Source organism: Muscardinus avellanarius (assembly GCF_963383645.1).
Source record: "Muscardinus avellanarius genome assembly, chromosome: 13".
In the NCBI taxonomy this organism is placed as follows: domain Eukaryota; kingdom Metazoa; phylum Chordata; class Mammalia; order Rodentia; family Gliridae; genus Muscardinus; species Muscardinus avellanarius.
The window spans coordinates 2,438,736-2,454,002 of record NC_137799.1 but is presented as its reverse complement, the minus strand read 5'-3'; the positions used below and the strand labels follow the sequence as shown (position 1 = coordinate 2,454,002).

At 62.4% G+C, this 15,267-nt stretch overlaps 1 protein-coding gene across 1 annotated transcript in view; it reads right to left on the bottom strand.

Annotated features, from left to right (window-relative positions):
* Positions 1-3,648: 3,648 nt before the first annotated feature.
* ADAMTSL2 (ADAMTS like 2) overlaps positions 3,649-15,267 on the bottom strand; it is a gene marked incomplete at both ends in the record, with an annotated part of 34,306 nt that continues 22,687 nt past the window's right edge. Inside the window, 8 exons of the mRNA XM_080709495.1 lie at positions 3,649-3,767; positions 4,706-4,850; positions 7,226-7,402; positions 8,120-8,290; positions 8,904-9,059; positions 9,136-9,349; positions 10,105-10,231; positions 14,558-14,655. Coding sequence (XP_080565621.1) covers positions 3,649-3,767; positions 4,706-4,850; positions 7,226-7,402; positions 8,120-8,290; positions 8,904-9,059; positions 9,136-9,349; positions 10,105-10,231; positions 14,558-14,655 — 1,207 coding nt within the window. The remainder of the gene's footprint in view (positions 3,768-4,705; positions 4,851-7,225; positions 7,403-8,119; positions 8,291-8,903; positions 9,060-9,135; positions 9,350-10,104; positions 10,232-14,557; positions 14,656-15,267) is intronic.

Here is a 15,267-nt window from a genome sequence, read left to right as displayed (position 1 = left end):
GGGCACCTGCCATGCCCGGGCCCCCCACCCTGGAAGGTCCCAAGACCATGGCAGGGTCCCCATGGCACCCCACCCTGGCCCCCAGCCGGGACCAGGGCTTGGATATGTCTTCCATGCATCCCTGTCCTTGGGGGCTCCCAGACACAGGGAGCCCCCCAGCCCTCTGCAGGAATAATGCTCAATGAACCCAGGTGGCCGCCACCGGGCAGGGCGGCTGGGGCGGAAAGGGAGGAGGGCGTGGTGTGTGCCCAGAAGCAGGAACCGGCTCCTGTTTCCAGGAGGCGCAGGAGGGTGGCCTCTCCACTCCAGCTGCATGGCCTCGGTCACCCCATCCCAGAGCTTGGCCTTCCTACCTGTCCAAGGAGTGATGCTAGGACCCTGCCCCTCGCCCTCCCTGGAGGTTACAGACCTGCCCTCTCCCTCCCCTCCTCTCCTCACTCATATTCCCGGCCTGCACTGCGCAGGCTCCCCTAGAAGGCAGTTTGGGGAGGCGGTTTCTTGGGATGCTGTTTTCCCTGAAAGAGGGAGGCGCAGGTTGCAGTGAGTCACCACGGGATGGGAGTGTCCACACTGGAATCCATGCCCCTGTCCAACAGCGGCAGACACCCAGAGGCAGGGAGGGGGCAGGGCTGGGGGTTCCTGGGCGGCCTTCCCATCCCTGGGCCTCAGTCTCCCCATTTGTGTAATGAGGTATTGGCCTCAGAGAGCCTTTGGGCTCCAATTCTCAGCAGGAACCGAGGGCCCCAGGGGATACGGAGCCACCGGTCACCCCTCTGGCTGCTTCCCGCCGGGAGTGAGGCCCCGGCCCAGCCCCTGCCTGGCGCCCTGTGGCCCCGGCCCGTGGGAGCAAGCAGCCGCTCCTATTGGGATTTATCTGTACCACGTCCCTCCAGCTCCCACTGGACCAGGCTCTCCACAGAACTCCTGATCCGCCTCCCAGCTCCTCTGTTGGCTGGGTAATGGTGTGGAGCGGCCACCCCAGGGCGCTGCCCATACCCGGGCATTACCACCCAGTGCGGCTTTCCCCATCAGGAGTCAGCCCTCTTTCTCAGCAGCATGACCCCACGAGTCCCTTCCCTCAGGGTCCCTCTCCCCCAGCCCTTCCCTGGGCCTTTCTAACAGACAAGCCCCCGAGGGCCGCAGCTGCCCGGGCCACACGTGGCGCTCCTAGCCGGGAGTTACCAGAGACAAAGGCCGCGGCTGGCGAAGCCCTGGATCTGCTGGCGTTGGCGCTCTTGATTTTTCCTTCTTACTTTCTCCCCTGGCCTCAGTTTGGACATGAATGGAGTTCGTGGTCCTTGAGACCCTGGGAAGCATGGGCCGCCCTTCTCCTGCATCCTGTCCCTTCCCCTGCGGTCTGTCCGGTGGGGCTCACCCTGACACATCTGTTCTGTTTCCATCTCCTCTCCCCTCTCTGTATAGATTCGTAGATCTCTTTGAAATGAAATAAACCTCTACCCCTCCTGGCTCAGCCAGTGCGCCGCCACTACACGGCCGCGGGCAGCACTGAGAAGAGGGAGAGCCAATAAACCATCTCCTACGCCTCCGCTCAGTGTGTTAGTCCCCCCGGCATCTGCAGGTGCAGACCCCGCCAAGGGCCGCCCCTGGTGGAGTCCATCTTCTCAACCCCAAGGGTGGGGCCCAGGCCCTCCCAGAGGCTGAGGACAGCTGTCTGGTGAGCAGGCACCATAGCAAGCCGCCGTGTTTGTAGTGTCCCAAGGCTGTGCCACTCTTCTAAGATCGGGAGCCACCGGCATGGACTCTGAGCTTCTGGGCAGCAGGGATGCGGCTGATGAGCTGTGTGACCCAGAGCAGCTGGCTGAACCTCTCTGGGCCTGCCTTAGCATCGGCGCCATGGAGCGGGCAAGCTGCCCACACCATGGGGTGCTCAGAAAGGTGGAAGTGGGCAACGCAATGGTACACATACAGTAGGCACACAATAAGGGCTTTGGAAAGGAGAATGGGGGAGGAAGGCGGAGGATGTGGGGCTGGGGAAGGGTGAGGGATGAGGGGTGAGCAGAGACCCCAGAACCCTGGGTGACAAGAACTCTACTCTGCCCCAGTCCCTGCTGGAGACCGGACCAAGCCTATCCTACAGCCTCCAGCTCTGGGATGGGAAAGAGCCCGGTGACGGCTCCCGGGCTGCAGCCCCTCGATGCACACATCTGGGTGCCCACAGAGGCAGGAGCGCACCGGGATGGGTGGCTGCCCCCGTTTCCTCGAAGCCCAAGTCCTGCAGAAGCTGTCTAGAAACAGCTCTGTGGTGGACCCTGCTCTGGCCCGGGTTTGGGAACAGGATGGCTCCAGAGGGTGACCTACTGACTGCCAGCCCCCTACTACCTGGTGCTGGGTAGACCTGGCCCTGGGGTGTGGGCAGGAAGAGCCCATCTGCTCCTCTCTTGGCTGTGACCTCCAGCCCCTGCCCTCCTTTGGAACTTGGAGCAGCTGTCCTGCTGTTTCCTGTCCCCCAACCTCCCATCCAGGAGAAGCCAGTGGCCCAAGGAGCGACCCCTTGTGCCCCTGCCCAGTGAAAGGGCCGGTGGCCCTGCACAGGTCCACAGCGGGCGGCCACAGGTCCCCGCCTGCCTGTCCACTCTTCCAGGCCCCTGCAGGTGGGAGCTCTGCTCCTTGGCCGAGGTGTCGGTCACCTCGAGGTGCCCCCAGCCCCACTTCAGTCTACTGCAGGTGTGAGCTTCCGGCAGGTCCTGACATCAGATCCAGCCTCGAGACCTACACCCCTCCTTGTAGCCCCATTCTCTTGGTCGCCTCTCATCCGCTCTCTGTACCCGCTGCCCCCACTTCCACCCCCGAACCTGTCTTTGAATGAGAGACCCTGCACAGCCTCACCCTGGTTCTCTGGACCACAGCGCACCTGGCCCTCCGCCCAAGAGCAGCTGAGACCCCTCAGTGACGCCATAAATAGGACCAGTTTATTAACATACCAGTGAGTACTGACAAGGTTACAGGGATCCCCACTGTTCATAACCAAATACACCACGAGGAAGGGCCTCCTGGCACAGGCGCTCCCACGAGGCCAGCGGAGCTGTGCCCGGCTCGGAGACAAGGCCAGCGGAGCTGTGCCCGGCTCAGAGACAAGGCCAGCGGAGCTGTGCCCGGCTCGGAGACAAGGCCAGCGGAGCTGTGCCCGGCTCGGAGACAAGGCCAGCGGAGCTGTGCCCGGCTCGGAGACAAGGCCCTGGAGAAGCTCAGCTCAGCGCCATCCGCGCCTGGGGCCTGGGCCTCCGCCAGCCCCCAGGCCACCTCCTCCACCCCATTCTCAACCCAAAGCACCAGAGGCCAGAGGCCCTTCCCTTCCAAAGGTGGCCACCTGGAGCAGGGCCTGGGCTGCGGGCAGGTCTCGCCTCCTTGCTGGCCTTTGGACCCCCGGGGCGGGGGGCTGCTGGGGTGGGGGTGGGATCCACGAGCCCAGGGTTCTGTGCACAGCTTCCCGCAGCCAGGGCAGCTGGACCTGGGGAGGGTCTGAACGGTGCTGAGGGCTCTCCCCAGGGCAGACCAGAGTCCCTGGCCCCCGAAGTCCCTCTCATCAGCCGAGGCTGGCTCAGTGCCGCGTCTTCATAGCCCGGCCGCCCTGCAGGAGGCTATCCCGGGGAGTCCCCAGGAGCTGCAGTGTGCGGGTGGGGCACGGGCCTAGGCGTGGGGGGGCCTGCAGGAGCGGCAGCAGGCCTTGCTGTAGTACCAGTGGCTGCAGAGGTTTACCTTGATGGCTAGGGCACAGTTGGTGCCCGGCTGGTCCTGGCAGCTGTCATCTGAGGACGGGACGTGGGGTGGAGAGCAGATGTCAGGAGAGGCAGAGGGGTGAGAGCTGCGCCCCCCACCACACCCCCTTCCCAATGGCGAGAGTTCATCCACTGCGGGCAGCCGTGGCGGCCATGCCCACCCCATGAACACCGTGAACACCCGCTACGGCCAGCCGTGGCGGCCATGCCCACCCAGTGAACACCGTGAACACCCGCTACGGCCAGCCGTGGCGGCCATGCCCACCCAGTGAACACTGTGAACACCCGCTACGGCCAGCCGTGGCGGCCATGCCCACCCAGTGAACACTGTGAACACCCGCTACGGCCAGCCGTGGCGGCCATGCCCACCCAGTGAACACCGTGAACACCCGCTACGGCCAGCTTGGCTGTAGTTTTGTGGGGTTTTTGTTTTTTGTTTTTGTTTTTGTTTTTTTTTTGCAGTACTGGGGATGGAGCTCAGGGGCATTCTACCTCCGAGCTACACCCCCAGCCCTATTTTTTATTCTTTATCTTGAAACAGGGTCTCACTGAGTTACAAAGGGCTTCACTAAGTAGCTGAGGCTGTCCTTGAACCGACCCTCCTGTCTCAGCCTCCCGAATGCTGGGATTATAAGCGTGCCCACCACGCCCGGCTGTAGTAGTTCTTTCTCTATTCCTTTCCCACCCCAGTCCCGCCCAGGACATCCTGGACCAACTAAGTGGTTAGATCATTACACTGGGAGAAGTCTGCCCCAAGGGGGGTATTGGGGGGAACCACTGTTCCCCTCCCAGAGCCTGGACACCCCCCGGGCCCACGGCTACCTCCCTGCCTAACTCCAAAGCAGAATCGCCGCCTGCCCTGACACCTTTGACGGCCTCCCAGGACCTGGCCGCCCCGGCTCAGCCCACCCCAGCTCCTGGGCCAACCACTCTGGAACCTGCCCTGCACCTCCACCTCTCTCTCTCACCTGGGGGCTCCGTGGGGCAAGGCTGCAGGTCGCAGGCCTGCCTGCCCACGGGCTTCACCAGCGGGTCACAGCCGCGGACGATGTCTGTCCCCTGGTAGCAGTTCACGTCCCGCATCCTTACGCCCACCCCGCAGGTCTTGGTGCACTGGTGCGGAAGAGACAAAACGCATGCCAGCCCATCTGGCGGCTTGAGCCTCAGCATCAGCACCCACCCGCCCACCCGCCGTAGGACGAGGGCGCCCCGGAACCCACGGCCTGTAGCCAGAGGCCCGCGAGGCCAGGGGGGAAGGACCCTGGCCGGCAGTCAGGAGATTTCAGTTCCCGTGCCCCTCCCCACACACTGCCTCAGTTTCCCAGCTGTACAGGCACGCCCTCCCCTCTCAGCTGTGTCCTGGTGAACGCTCTGGTTCAGCTCTCTGGGGTCTGTGACGTAGAGCGTGTGCGTACGGCCAAGGAAAGCATGTTTCACAGCCGCCGCTCCCTCCCCCACGCCTCCTCCAGATGTTCCCTCGGAGGCACACCAAGCCACCCAGAGCGCCGGGGACATCTGCTAGCCCCAGTTACCCCGCTGCCCGCCATCCCCTGCCAAGGTCCTATAGGCGGTGGCTCTCTGGCGTGGGTGACCCCACACCACCCAGGCATGTCTGGGCCCTGAGCCTGGGCTCCCTGTGGTGGGTGGGTGTGGGGGCTGCCCTGCTCCCCCTCCCAGGACCGTGCAAAAGCAGGGGAAGAGCTTTGGAAGACTTAGCAAGAGGCTGCCTGCCCGTCCCCCTGCCCGCTGCCCAGAGAGGCCACTCGGTTCCACGGCTAGAGGACAGTTGTACCATTGCAGGTGCCCTGGGGTACCTCAGGCCATGCCCTGGACAGGGGCAGGCTCCTCTGCCCCCAGGGAATGCTGGAGGAGCAAACGCTGATCCGGTGGGTGGTGTGGTGAGGGGCCGTGGGTGAGGGTGGCGTCGTCCAAGCAGGGGCGTGGCCAGTGTCCACCCGTGCCCACCCAATCCTACCCCTGCATCCCTCCTCATCTGGGAAACATGGGCGGTGCCCTCCCTCGAAGCTGGTTTTGGGGTCCTGTGCCCTTCCCGCCCTCCCAGCACACACCTGCACCCAGAAGGTCCTGGTCCCCACCCATGGCAGCCCTCGCTACTGAGGCTGATATCGTGCCCAAAGTACGGTCTCCACATGGCTCCCTGGGCCCAAGCGCCCAGCCCCTCTCCCCTCCTGCCCTCTGGGCTCAGCCACTCCCGGGGAACACCTGCTCCCCACACACCTGTGTTCCTTCAGCTGGCTTCCCGGAGGGTGCACGCCTACTTGTCTCAGGCCCCGGCCCTGCCTGCGCTTCCTCGGGAAGCCCCAACCCTGCCTCAGCCTCCCCCCTCTCCTGGGGGTCCTCTGTGGGCAGCACTGAATGAGCAAGCGATTCTCAGCCCTACCCATGTGTATGTGCGTGGTGCGGTGAGAAAGGGCAGGGGACCACGTGGGGGTCACGTGGCAGCACCCCACCCTGAGGCCCTTCTCCTAGACTCTGGGTCCCCAGCTGGGGCTCCTAAGTGTTGGGATTTGATGTTTGCCGGTTCCAGCCATCAAGACCAGAGACGTCTCAGCTGTCTCAGGCCTCTGGGACGTGCAGGGGAGCATCACAGAGAACGTTCTGGGCTCTGAGTTCCCTCTGACCACTCTCCACTGGCTCTAAGTGCTTGAGGCTGGCCCGTGTGGATACTGAGGCCACGGGCAGCTCTGGAGCCCGGCCGCCCAGCCACCCTGAGAGACAGCAGCCTCACACAGACGTGGCAGAGGCAGCCTGTGGGCTCCGTGTGAGTTAGTGAGAGCAGAGGTGTGAGGACGGCCCCTGGGCTCTGGACCCTGCAGGAGGCCTCCCCAGGAGGGCAGGCGGAGGGAGGGCAGCGCACTCCCTGCCCTGGCTTCCCTGCCCTGGGCGCGGGGACGGGCTGGCCGGGCCTTCTTTCACTTGAGACTCGCAGCCCCCTGGGTTGGACTCTGGCCCCCCAAGGCTGACAGGGCCTCTCCCCAGTAACTGTGGCCCCTCCACCAGGAGAGGGAGGCTCAGCTCCGTCCACCCTGCCCGGTGTGAGGTGGGAGCTCTGGGGGCCGAGGAGCCCACGGAATCGCAGAGAGATGCCACCCTGACTTCTGGGCGCAGCACCCAACCCGGGTTCCTGCACACGGTGCACATCTTGCCATCGCCGGTGCCCCCAGGTCCCCTGCCCAATGCCCAGCTGCTGTCTATCTGCCCCCGGAGAACGTCAGCACGTACCACTCAAAGGCTACAATCAAGGCCAGAGTGACCAGGCCCAAGAAGACCCAGGCTGAGAGATACAGGGACGCCAGGGGCGAGACCCCAGAAGGCTTCCTGGCGGCAGTGGCTCTGCCAGCTGACACAGTAACATTGAGAGGCCCTTCAGGGACCAAAGGCCTCTGACGGGGCAGGAGTGACGTAAGGGACATCGGGGTGGGAAGGAGGCAGGGTGGCCAGGGCAGCTTTGGAGGGGCCGCACGCACCTCTGACCAGGGGCTGGTGTACCACTTGAAGCAGGGCCTCTCAAAGCACGTGGTCTCCTCCGGGGGCTTCCTGGCCAGCCCGCACTCGGGGCCGCTGCGCGTCTGCGGCTTGCCATTGGCCAGCTCCATGCACAGGACTAGCCGCTTCTTCACGCCGCGCCCACAGGTGGTGTTACACTGAGGAATGGCGGGAGCAGGTCAGCGCCAGAGGCCCGGGGACCGGGATGCTCGGCCACCGGACTCTGTCAATAACCATCTGGTCAACGGCGATTAGCCAGAAAGCACTTAGGTCAATAGGCAAATTCACTAGGAACGCTCCGTTCAATAGCCATTTGGCCCCAAACAGATTTGATGAAAAGCAACTGAACCCCAAAACCATCTGTTTTAAAACAATAGCTAATGCCAACTTGGCCACAGATTATTTGGCCCAAATCAGCTTTACAGCAAACAGCTGGCCTGTGACAGTCCAGTCCGAGTAGCCGGCGGAAAGTGTTGGTCGAGGCAGCCTGAGAGCTGCCCCCCAACGCGGGGTGTGGGTCAGGATGTCCGCCTGGCAGGGAAGGCAGATTGGTCAGGAGAGAGCAAGGCCCACAGCCACTCAGCCAGGCCCCCTGGCCCTGGTTTTGTGTCCCTGAGAACGTGGACCAGAGTGAGGACACAGCAAGCTCTGGAGGCGTTGCTGAGCACACGCCCGCTGGGAGACCATACAGGGTCCCCTGCCTTCTGAACTTTGGAGATTTCAGGTTAATTTCTAGTGAATCACACCTTCATAATTTGCAATTAATGCTTCCTTTTGACCAATCTGTTCCCCAAGCCCTTGGGCTCCCAGGCAAATTCTCTCTGGTCTTGCACTCCCTGGACTGAGGGCGGCCCTGCGGGTCCTGGGACGCTCACCCGCTCCCAGTCCTGGGCCAACCAGTGTGCCGGGCAGTCCTTGTCTCCGCAGGGATGGATGGCCAGAGGCTTGGTTTCTGTCTGGCACTGAGACTCGGGGACCACCCGTCCATCGCTGGTCTTACAGTACACGTGCCTGATGGTGCGGCCCTGCCCACAGCTTCCAGTGCACTGCAGGAGGGGGCGGCGGGGGAAGCAGAGTGAGAGGAGCCCCTCCACGAGCCCCCCGCCCACCTCATCCCCAGGGGAGGGGAACAGCTCCCAGGGCGGTGTGGGGAAGTGGTTGCCGCAGTAACCAGTTTTTAAATAACATTTTCTGTTCTAATTACAAAAATAACACGCTCCATGCAAAACACACACACAGAAAAGTATAGCTCAGAAGGTCACGTGGGCCCCTACCACCAGAGGTGACCCCAGCCAGCACCCAAGCAGCTGTCTTCCGGACCAGAGAGATAGGGAGAGGGAGAGAACAGAGAGAGAGAGAGAGAGAAACAAACGCATACAGAAACAGACAAGAGATAGATACTCAAGGAAACAGACAAAAACTCAGAGAGGCCAACAGAGAGACACAACAGACAGACAGACAGGGAAGCAGGGAGGTCCCAGAGGGAGGGTGGTGTAGGCGCTGGCTTCAGGGTAAGGGTTCTGATTGCTTATGATGGCGGGGGAGAAGCCAATTATATAGTCTTCCCTCCCACCTTCGTCCCGGAAGAGGGTAAACTGAGGCACTGCAGGCAAAGCGCTCAGGCCCCTCGCAGGCCTGGTGCCCCGGCCCGTCCCTCACCGGTCCCCAGTCTGAGACGGTCCACTGGCGGTCGCAGGGCGGCCCGGTGCAGTTCTTCTCCCCCGCGGGCCTGGTGCTGGGGTCGCACAGCTCCTCGTCCTCGGAGCAGCGGATGTCCCTGGTCACCACGCTGCGCTCGCCGCACTTGGCTGTGCACTGCGGGGGGCCCAGGTGAGGCCGGGGAAGCCGGCTGCCCGCCCTCGGCCCGGCCTGTGCCTCCGGCCTCACTCACCTCCGACCACTCTGACATCTCCCACTGCGGGCCGCAGGCCGGGTTGCGGCAGGTCTTGCGCTCCTCGGGCCGCACGGCCTCGGCGGCCTCGCACAGGTCACTATACACGGAGCTGTCGAAGCCGGGCGACAGCATCTTCCAGCAGCGCGCCACGCGGAACTGATAGCCCTCGCCGCAGGTGCGCGAGCACTCGCTCCAGCTGCTGGTCTCCCACCTGCCTCGGGGGGGTGGGGTGGCCCTCAGTGACCCTAACTTGCACACGAGGCCCCGTTGCCGCCAGCCCAGCCAGACAGCGGGGCCCAGGGCGGGCCATGCCATGCGACCTAGACGAGAGGGCCTCGGGTGGGCGTACCGTGCCCGTGTGTGCTGTGTGGGCCCGCCTCCACCTCCTCTGCCTCCCTGCCCTCCAGACCCGAGGCCTCCTGGGTCACACAGGTGGCCGTGGCCCCCACAGGGCTATGATTCTTCAAGAGCATGGTGGGGATGAAGAAAGGAGGCACGGGTGAGGCCTGAGTGGAGGGACCCGGCCTGTATGTGCAGTGGACCTCTCGTCCCCACCTGCCTGAGCTGGGTGTGGTGACAAACGACACCCTGGTTCCCTAGGAAGACAGAGTCAGGGCTCTGAGGGGGCAGGCCAACTCTGGGGCCCCTCCCCACAGAGGAGCAAAACACCCAGCACTCAGCAGGCAGAAGGGAAAGAGGGGACACAGCCGTGTCAGGAGCCACACCTCCCACCTCCTGGGGTACACCCTAGCTCTCCAAGTAGGCCTGGGTAGTGGGGAGCTATTTCTACAACAGAGAACAGGGTCAGCAGCTTCTCGGCTTACGGCAGAGCTTTTACCGAGCATCTCTCCCTTGCTCTGACGGACCCAGTGCCCACGGCCTTTTAGGGAACAGGATGTCGCGCCTGGCTGTTCCTTGGGACAGGGCGCCCAGCCCCACACCTGCCTGGGCCCTCGGGGCAGCTACCTGGGCTGGCACTCTCTCCCGGCGCAGAACTCGTGCACGGGTTCAGGTCGGGTCAGGGCATCACAGAAGCTGTCGTCCACCTCAACGCCGTCATAGCGGATACACATGGCGTATGTTGACATGACCCCTGGATTCAGGGCAAGGGAAGGGCCACCGGATGAGCAGCAAGACCCTTGGACACCAGCGGACGAGGCTGTGACCTCAGGCAAGTCCTCTAACTGCTCAGAGCTGGCTTCCTGCTCAGGGACATGACGGCCCCAGCTCACAGCACCCGAGAGTGAGGGAGCTCTGGGCCACTCTCGGTCGTGGCTCCCCCTCCAGGGGCCAGCACCACCACCATCCCAGCCAGCCCAGGTTCCTAGCTCACCCTTCGCAAGCACACTCAAATCAGCCCTTACAGAACACGGAGAGAAAACACAGTCAAATATCACGAAGGCTTATTCGTTCAACAATCACCCCTCTGCAGGAGGAAGGGGGGAGCCGGCCTAACCATTCCACCTGCCGCCTCATTGGGTGCTGGATTAGATGCCTGGTCCTTAGCATGCTGACACCCCTATGCAGTCTTAATTGCTGCTCTGTGTGTTCACCATTCTGGGCTCCCAGGACTCTGGGAACCCCACCAGATGACAGTGGGCTAAGGGTCCATGCCCTGGCCACAGGTCCACTTCCTCCATCCCTCGTCCTGCTCACACCTGGCACGGCGGACCCAGGGAAAAGTTCCCTAAACAGTGGCGGGCCCCTGCCAAGGAACCAGGGAGATCCTGGGGGAGGTATTAGGCCGAGCCCTGGGTGGGCGGAGGCCTATTGGTGCATGTAAGAGAGACCCTGCCCTCCCAGGATTGCAGTTTCCCCAGGAAAAGCCGACCCCATGTGGGGTGAGCCCAGCCCTGGCTCTCCCTTCCCAGCAGGGGCTGAGCGCCAGCGGCTGCCGCCTCTCCAGACCCGGGCCCTGGACCTAAGCACAGAGACTGGGAAGCTGCCGCCTCGGAGATTTTCTTTTTCCGTAATAAAGGAGCCAGGTTACAATCCCGGTTCCTTTCCCGCCAGCCAGCGCTGCGCTGTGCAGTCTTCAGCCTGTTCTGAGATGGGGGCACGCTTGAAATATTCCAGGCCTCAGAGACACGGCTCTGGGGCCCAGGGAGGTACCGTGGGGCGGGGCACCTGCAGGATCGCCCGAGTGGCTGAGCATCCTTGGGCTCCTCCTTCTGGAAATAGAGACCAGAAGCCAAGCACGGCCTCAGGGTCTCCCTGCGTGGCAGGATGGGAACCTTCCAGAGAGACGTGAGAATCCAGCTGTGATGTTTCTGGACTTCCTGCATTATACCCATCTCAGACACGGAGCTTTTTCTTCGAACCCGGTGAGTCAGGAGCTCAGAACCGAGGGTCCCCCTTATCCCCACCGCTGCGCCCGAGCACCAGGGCCTGTTTGAAACCGGCACCTGCAGCCTCAGCAAAGGCCAAAAGTGTCTGCCACCGATTGCCGCTGCCTCCAAAGAGTAATTCAGAGGGAAAGTAAGCTCCCCTCCGCCGGCAGGGGGTCGTCCCCGTTGACCCACCGCTCCTGGCTCGCAGGGTCTGGGCACGGGGTGGGGAGTGGGTGCTGCCGGGCGCTGACGGCCTCTGCGGACACTCTGTGCCGCCTAGCCTCCGCACCCCTACATCCGGTGCCTGGTGTAGCCACAGCTGCAAACATAAGTGTGATAGGAGCGTGGTACACAGAGTCAAAGGCAGGCGTCGCCCACAGAGTACCCAGCCCCGCCGTTCCTGGAGAGGGGCCACGGGGCTCGCTCCCGAGGCTGCCCACACATAGCCACTGGGCCGCGGGGCCATAGCCACTGGTTGAAGGCTGGCCACCACAGGGCTTTGTATTTCATTCTGATCCCAGAGCCACTTGTGTGTGTGTGTGGGGGGGGTACTGGGGGCGGAACTCAGGGGCTCTCTACCTCCAGGCTACACTCCCAGACCTATTGTATGTTTTCTATTTGGAAACAGGGTCTCACTAAGTTGCTGAGAGCCTCACTAAGTAGCTGAGGCTGGCTTCGAACCTGCGCGATCCTCCTGTCCAGCCTCCCAAGCGCGGGGATGACAAGCGTGCGCCACCACGCCCGGCTACCCAGCCACTTCTGAGTTGAACACAGGTCCCATTTTACAGAGAGAGAACAGAAGCAACTCATCAAGGCCCACAGCGTGGCGCCGCAGAAGCGAGTTTCAAACGCGCATCACACACCCCACAGAGCCACCTTCCGCTGCAGAGAGCCAGGCTCAGCATGCCTGGGGGCCGGAGGAGCCGGCTGGTGAGTGCAAGTTGAGGACTCACAGTCCATCCAGAGCCAGCACGGCCACATTCTCCCTCTCAGGGGCCCCCACTCCTGAGACGCCAACCGGGGCCCAAACTGCCAGAGTACAGGGCATCCAAAGCCCAGGGCGGCTGGGGATGCTGGGCAGGCTGGGGGCATCGCGCACTCTAAGGGGCAGCCCATGTGTTGTCTAAACCCAAACCTGGCCGGGCGTGGTGGCGCACGCTTGTAATCCCTGCGCTTGGGAGGCGGAGACAGGAGGATCGCGCTGGTTCAAAGCCAGCCTCACTGGCTTAAGAGACCCTGTTTTCAAATAAAAATATGAAATAGGTCTGGGAGTGTAGCCCGGAGGTAGAAGGGCTTCCAGGAACCCCAGAACCACCAAAAAAATAAATTAAAAAAAGTAAACCCAAACCTGACGTCCCCAGCACAGACCCAGTGTGCTTGGAGCTGGCCCTCAGTCCCCTGCCAGTGCTACTGTGCCCCAGTCCTGACTTTGCAGCGCCCCTCAAGGAGGGGGCCAGGGTGGGCAGCACATGCAGCCGCGGCCCCTGGCAGCCATGGCCAACATCTCTGTGTAGATGGCCGGCCCTGTTCGTATGGGGACATGGGTTCAAACCCCACCTCAACACTAACCAGGTGTGTCCATCTGTGCAGGAAAGCTCGAGAGTCTCCCCCATCCGTGCTCCCCCCTCTCTGAGGAGCCCCCAGAATTTGACCCCTCCCCTTCACCTGGATTGCAGGGTCTATTTTGCCTTCCCATGCTTGCTGTAAACAAGGGTAAACCTGAGGCTTCTCACCGTTCACCAGGACACTGGCCCCAACAAGGAACAGTAGTAATGGCCATAGACTGGGGGTGTTGGGGGATAGGAATGGCTATAGACTGGGGGTGTTGGGGATAGGAATGGCTGTAGACTGGGGGTGTTGGGGATAGGAATGGCTGTAGACTGGGGGTGTTGGGGATAGGAATGGCTGTAGACTGGGGGTGTTGGGGATAGGAATGGCTGTAGACTGGGGGTGTTGGGGATAGGAATGGCTGTAGACTGGGGGTGTTGGGGATAGGAATGGCTGTAGACTGGGGGTGTTGGGGATAGGAATGGCTGTAGACTGGGGGTGTTGGGGATAGGAATGGCTGTAGACTGGGGGTGTTGGGGATAGGAATGGCTGTAGACTGGGGGTGTTGGGGATAGGAATGGCTGTAGACTGGGGGTGTTGGGGATAGGAATGGCTGTAGACTGGGGGTGTTGGGGATAGGAATGGCTGTAGACTGGGGGTGTTGGGGATAGGAATGGCTGTAGACTGGGGGTGTTGGGGATAGGAATGGCTGTAGACTGGGGGTGTTGGGGATAGGAATGGCTGTAGACTGGGGGTGTTGGGGATAGGAATGGCTGTAGACTGGGGGTGTTGGGGATAGGAATGGCTGTAGACTGGGGGTGTTGGGGATAGGAATGGCTGTAGACTGGGGGTGTTGGGGATAGGAATGGCTGTAGACTGGGGGTGTTGGGGATAGGAATGGCTGTAGACTGGGGGTGTTGGGGATAGGAATGGCTGTAGACTGGGGGTGTTGGGGATAGGAATGGCTGTAGACTGGGGGTGTTGGGGATAGGAATGGCTGTAGACTGGGGGTGTTGGGGATAGGAATGGCTGTAGACTGGGGGTGTTGGGGATAGGAATGGCTGTAGACTGGGGGTGTTGGGGATAGGAATGGCTGTAGACTGGGGGTGTTGGGGATAGGAATGGCTGTAGACTGGGGGTGTTGGGGGATAGGAATGGCTGTAGACGGGGTGTTGGGGATAGGAATGGCTGTAGACTGGAGGCTTTGGGGGATAGGAATGGCTGTAGACTGTGGGTGTTGGGGGATAGGAATGGCCATAGACTGGGGGATGTGTGGCTATAGGCTGGGGGCACTGGGAGATAGGAATGGCTATAGACTGGGGGCGCTGGGGGTTAGGGATGACCGTAGACTGGAGGTGTTGGGGGATAGGAATGGCGGTAGACTGGGAGTGTTGGGGTGGTTGGGTGACCCACAGGGGCCTGGTCCAGCGTGCCATGAAGACAGGGATGCTTCGTCTGACAGCACAGGACCTCCTGGGCCAGGAACCCCCCCAGCTGAGCCACCAGAGGTGGCTGGGGACCGAAAGGCACAGGGACCGTACCCGTGGTGCAGGTGGCACTGCAGGGCTCGTGTGAGGACAGCTTCCACCGGTACATGTCGGCCGGACTCACGCCTGGCTTTCTCCCCTTGGGCCTGGGCCTGGAACGAGGACAAGGAGAGCAAGGCTGGGAGGCCGCTGGCCGCCGGGCTTGGTCCTCAGGGGGCACTTTCCCTGGCTCTGAGCCTGGTGGGGAACCCGCCCTCGGGGCCCAGCTGGCTCCCGCTTTCTGGAGCAGAGCGAGAGGAAGCGTCTCCGGCGGAGGCACATTTCAGACTGGCAGGCGTTGGCGTTTTTCCGTCTCAGGAAGCCACACTGTGGGGAAGTGAGTCCCGGGGGGTGCCTGAGGACCTGGGCCGCCAGCACCGAGGCCGCTCCCTGCCGCACACGCAGGCACCGCCACCTCCACGTGCTCACAGGCACGGCCAGCAGATTCCTCCCTCCCAACCCAGAAGGCACATGGGTGCTGAGAATCTTCCAGATGTTCTTAGCTGGGACTCCGTTGCATGGGAACACTAGCCATTTCCCCTCTGATGATCAAAGTTAAAAAGACTGGCAGCTGCTGCCGGGCGTGCTGGTGCACACTTGTAATCCCAGCACTCAGGAGGCTGAGACCAGAGGACCGTGGTTCAGGACAGCCTCAGCTACTTAGTGAGGCCCTTTGCAAGTCAGTGAGACCCGGTTTCAAAATAAAAATAAAAAATAGGGCAGGG